Raw genomic sequence first — 5,697 nt, forward strand, 5'->3', positions numbered from 1 at the left:
CTTGAGCCACAGGCGCCGAGCCTAAAATAAAGGTTATTAACTGCATTTGGGATATTATAATTGTTCTTGTGAATAAATCCATGGAAATTAAGATTTCTATATTGACTGTGTATGAGACGTGTTTGCTTAATTTCTGGTCCTTGACTGTTTCCTGGATAATATTTTTTGTTTCTAAAATATAAAGAGTCCATTTTTCTTTAATATATGTATAGCTACCAGTTTATTACCAATAGAAAAGCGTGGTAAGTAATTCTAGTCAGTATTCATATTTTTTTAAATTCTTTCTTTTCTTTTCTTTCTTTCTTTGCTTTTCCTCTCTTTCTTTCTCCTTCTCTTTCTCTCTTTCTTTCTCTCTTTCTCTTTCTTTCACTGTTGTCTTATTCAAAGTCCAAACAGTTAAGTTAATCTCTTCCTCTTTTTTCCTTTTAGTTTACTTGTTGAGGAATTTAGCTGTTGTCCTATAGAATTTTCAGCATTCTAGGTTTGGCTGATTTCTCTTTATATTATTGAACCAATTTCGGTGTCTCAGTTTCTGTGTATATGCACAATCAAATGATCTCATATATGGCCAGTGGAAGCCCTTTCATGTCAGCTCCTAAATACTTCTGACATAATTTTAGTCATCTTTGGTAACTTTTTTGACTTTTGGCATGTAGGGCCTAGATAATTTGAGATTGTCAGATAAGTAAATTTCAGGTAAGTATAGTAGTTTAACTTTCCACATCAATCCAAATATTTGCCAGGTCTCTATTATTTTCCTTCCTCTCTTTCAAGTAGACAGTAAGATTCAGCATTTGCTTGCTTTTTGGTTATTATGAATTATCACTACATAAGTAGTGGGGGATCTAAGATGATGTTCCAATTCAGATATTTCCAGGTTAACTTAATCCCTCTAAGGTCTCTTAATAAGTTACTTTGTAAGTGGTGTAATAGAAATTGGAGACTCACATGGGGAGAGATTGTTTGAGGGGGAGGGATGAAAAATTACATATGGGGTACAGTATATACCACTTGGGTGATGGGTAACACCAGAAGCCCAGAGTCTGTAACTATACAGTATATACATGTAATGGAATTCAACCTGTACCCTCTACCTCTATGAAACAAATTAAAAAAAGTTACTTCTATAGAGATGATTTTATTCATTTTTAATATACAGCATATAAAATTATATACACAAGAGTGGATCTCCTAAACTTTAGTAAACTATGTAGAAGCAGATACTCTTTGTTACAAAAATGTTTTTATACTGAAATACTGAGTAAAACAGCAAAAGAAACTCATGTTCTTTAGCTAAAGCTGGCCTAAACCATATGTAAATGTAAGTCTGTACTACATAGGTTCTTTGGGTTGCAAGGAACAGAATCCCATCAGTTATATTTTGTGATAAAGGTTTATTGTATGAATTCTTAGGACATATGGGAGCCCAGGACACCTCTCATTTATTCCTTGGAGAAGTGGAATGTTGCTCTGGATTTCAGAGTGATGACTTATCTTCCCTCTTTAAATATCGCTATTGATGTTTCTACCATGGGTACCCCTGATCTCCCTTTGACTATCTCATAGTTCTGCTTTCAAATAATCTCCTTGTCCCATTGTGTGGGTGCTCTATTTAAACTCCCTGAGAGAGAATCTGATTGGGTTGGGTAGACATTGGCTAAGATAGAGTATCCCCAGGCAGCGTTCCTATATAAGCCATCCCATAGGCTATGACTGCTGACTTTCCTCGTGTCTGCCCTATGGGTTATCTTTGACCCAGTTGCTGATCCATTGTCTAAGTGTGTAGAGTCTCAAGATACAAAACACTGAGCAATCTATGGGAAGTTGCCTCGAAGGTGACTTTGGCTATGGCAGGCCATCAAAGTGTCTGTTATAGGATTTTTCTTTGAAACAGCTAATTCTATCTTTGTTAAAAGTAAGGACAAGAGACCCCAAGAGGGTTAGTTGGATGAGTGGAGTTAACATGCTGAGTGATTTCTCAATCCATTTTTTCCCTAGAAGTAAACTAAACTTGTCATTTGCCTTGAAGAGAACCACCAATTAAATATAGTAGAACCTCCATAGTTGACCACCTCCCTACATTGGTTCCCCTTTAAGTTGACCTTATTTTCATAGACTCGACATGCACCCCATGTATGTATCAGTACAGTAGGCCTGTATCCTTATGTTGGCCAGTGTGTTAGAATCCCTTGGGTGGGCAGCTTACAGAGGTTCTCCTGTATTTAGAACTTTCAGGACAGTGAACATAAAAATTTCTTGCCTATCAAAAAGTCAAAGAATTATGATTATGTATCAAGAACATTATTTTGAATAGCAGCTTATGGGTGCACTGTATTTTGAAGAATAGACTGCCCATTTCCATTTTAAATTTCATATTAAACATGGGCTTTGTTTTTGTTTTTTACCCAATGTATTTTTTTGCCTTTGTCTGTTTGTAGGAATTCCATATAAGCAACTGACTATTGGAGTCCCCAAGGAGATTTTCCAAAATGAGAAGCGAGTGGCGTTATCTCCTGCTGGTGTTCAGGCCTTGGTCAAGCAGGGCTTTAAAGTCGTTGTGGAATCAGGGGCGGGTGAAGCTTCCAAGTTCTCGGATGATCACTATAGAGCAGCAGGTGCCCAAATCCAAGGGACGAAGGAAGCACTGGCTTCTGATTTGGTGGTCAAAGTAATTATTCCCTCCCCCCTCCCATTTACAGCATGCTGATTTTTTTTGTTCTTTTTCATAGAAAAATTAAGTTACTTTCTCTGGTTTTACAGCTTTTCCTATTTTCAAATGATACCTTTTAAAGAAATGGTTGCATGTTGTGAATATTTTTCATGCTCCAATAGAACTCTTACCAGGCAATGTGTTTAACTATGAGAAGAGAAAAAGTGAATTTCATTATATGTTTGCTGTATGGAAATTTTCTTTTAATTGGCTAGGGAAGATTTGCACCACATAGTTCATATAGACCCAGAATACCCACAGGTGAGTATTTAACTATTGCTAGAATGAAAAGAAGATGTGGAATTCAGCTTGGGACTGAATGTATAGAGATCTTCAGGTACTTGAAGACACAATGATTTACACTGACATAACTGATATTTCTAGAGAGGGCATGACTGACTATTCTGGAGAAAGCAGCATTGGGTTGAGTGGTGTGTACTCTTACCCACTTTCAAACAAGGTCTTAAGGTAATGTATAGTAGAAATCCACATGCTGAATAACATTAGAATTAAAATCTGAAGAAGTAAAAAATCCTGTAGAAAAAGGGGACTATATGAAGTCTAGCACAGATGATAACGAGTTGACCATTAAATCCCAAGCCTCTTGCTTATTAAGGTAAACAGCAATAGCTCACTTTTTCAGTAAAGATAAGATTTTTTTCTACATTAATTTACAAGAGGAATCAGTCACATAGTCTCCCCCCCTTTAGTTAAAGTTCACTGAATATTTTGATAAGATCTTAAGTGGTTTTGCAGAAGATGTAAACCAATTTTCACTGTAGAAACTTAATGGTAAATAGTAAGGGCTGGTCATGGTAGCTCATGCCTGTTATCCTAGCACTCTTGGAAGCTGAAGTGGAAGGATTGCCTGAGCTCAGGAGTTCGAGACCAGCCTAAGCAAGACTGAGACCTTGTCTCTACTAAAAATAGGAAAACTAGCTGGGTGTTTTGGCAGGTAATCGTAGTCCCAGCTACTCAGGAGGGATCACTTGAACCCAAGAATTTGAGGTTGCCATGAGCTATGACGCTGTAGCACTTTCCCCAGGGCAATAGGGTGAGATTCTGTCTCAAAACAAATAAACAAACAAAAAAATAGTATGGAGATACATTGTAAGTCAGCTAAAGATTTTTAAAGTTTTAAGTTTACAGGTACTTGGTGATATAACCTGATATATAGTAAAAGAACTTGGGAAAAATAGGAACATAAGTATAATTCATTCTAATGTACTAAATCAAAATCTTTTGAAATGTCTGAAAAAAGAGATGTAAAAGTACATATACCTTTTAGAAGTGCTCTGTGTTCCTTTTAGGGATTCACAATGTGAATGAGCATGTTAAAGATGTGCTGAGAAATTCTATAATACAGAAAGTTACATGACTTCATACAGTATCAGCATCAATAAACTACTTGACCTTGGGGTTTTCATTTTGAGTCATCCTGTTCCTATCCTGAGGAGCACATTCAGGATGTGCTCCGCTAATGACTTAACTGGCTCAGATGCCAGTAGTCTCAGCTGAGCATTTGATAGGGGCCAGGAGAATCAATTCAAAATTGTCCTCTAATTTCTACTAAATCTATGTTATAGATATTCATGGAGGAAAAATAGACCTTGTCAGAGAGTCTTAATTAAGGTCCAGAACCTAGAATCATATGCATCACCAGATCAACAACTGAAATGGGAATAACAGACAAAGGTGTCTCATCGGTAAATTGAGGTGAAATGCTGTGAGATGAAATTATTGACCTGGTGTTTGTGTTTGTATTTAAAACATAAGTCCCAGAGGCTATGTTTTCTGTGTTTACTTGCCTAAAAGCACTACTATGAACTGGGAGCTAATGAAATGATACATTTTAATTAATGATTGATTTTAAACTTGGATATAAAACATTTAAAAATATTTTTAAAATGGAATTTTTAAAATTTGGCTTTAAAAAGTGGACATTTGAGATGTTCAAGCATATGGAGTGTCTGTTTATTGACTTATTTGGTACTTAACAGAATGTATTGTAGGCTTTTTCTTAAACCCAACTCAGGAAGGGCTACTAGTTTGAATTGTGTTTGTCTGTAAATAGTCACCTGGAATTTTAAGGTGACATCAATCTATACTTACTACCATGAAGATTTTAGTTTATAGTGTTCTTAATGCCTCACCACTCCAAATGCTCACGCTTGCCTAAATTAGCAAGGATTGAATCTTTGAACATACAACAAAAACTTCCTGTTCATTCTAATGTATCTTAATTTTACCACAGTAATAGGTTTTGGGAGGGTAGGTTTGTTGTAGAATCTCCCTATTTTTTCACTGCTCTACAGTTAACTGTTAAACCTGTTGTAGTACTGTGTTTCCGGGCTGTGTGTGCTCTTTACTTAGATGAGTCCATAGGTCATTAGGCAGAGGACAGATTGGTATCCACCTTTGTGTGCCTTACTTTGCTTAACAATTTAGTCGGAAATTTATTGATGAAAGATTTCTCTCTAGAGTGTTAATGCAATCATAGCATATCATCTAGACCAGTGTTTTTCAACCTTTTTTAAATCTCATGGTGGCTCAGCACCCGTAGTTCAGTGAGCAGGGTACTGGCCACATCCACCAAGGCTGGCGGGTTCGAGTTGGGCCTTGGCCTGCTAAACAACAATGACAACTGCAACAAAAAATAGCAGTGGTGGGTGCTTGTAGTCCCAGCTACTTGGTACTTGGGAGGCTGAGGCAAGAGAATTGCTTAAGCCCAAGAGTTTGAGGTTGCTGTGAGATGTGACGAAAGAGCACTCTATCATAGTGAGAGACTGTCTCAAAAAAAAAAAAAAAATCTCATGGCACACTTGAACCTACTGTTAAACTTCTGGGGCACACTTAAATTATTTTGATCAATAAAAAAGAGTAAAAAAAAGTATACATACTATGCTGTAAATTTCTTTCAAAAATAATTTAATTAATGATCTTTAAAAATTTTCAAAGCAAGGGCAGCGCCTGTGGCTCAGTGAGTA

The 5,697-nt window shown here is 36.6% G+C and overlaps 1 protein-coding gene across 4 annotated transcripts in view; it reads left to right on the plus strand.

Moving 5' to 3' along the window:
- The window catches only part of NNT (nicotinamide nucleotide transhydrogenase), a 91,017-nt gene that overhangs the window by 6,866 nt on the left and 78,454 nt on the right, over positions 1-5,697 (plus strand). For 3 of the 4 annotated variants that reach the window (XM_023515010.1, XM_023515011.1, XM_003792967.2), the window contains exon 3: positions 2,439-2,668. In XM_023515010.1, coding sequence (XP_023370778.1) covers positions 2,439-2,668 — 230 coding nt within the window. Of the gene's footprint in view, positions 1-2,438; positions 2,669-3,724; positions 4,427-5,697 lie in introns of those variants that run through there. The other variant, XM_012807108.2, reaches the window with a different exon arrangement.

This window comes from Otolemur garnettii, unplaced genomic scaffold (assembly GCF_000181295.1).
Source record: "Otolemur garnettii isolate 467f Iridium unplaced genomic scaffold, OtoGar3 scaffold00063, whole genome shotgun sequence".
NCBI classification, from domain to species: domain Eukaryota; kingdom Metazoa; phylum Chordata; class Mammalia; order Primates; family Galagidae; genus Otolemur; species Otolemur garnettii.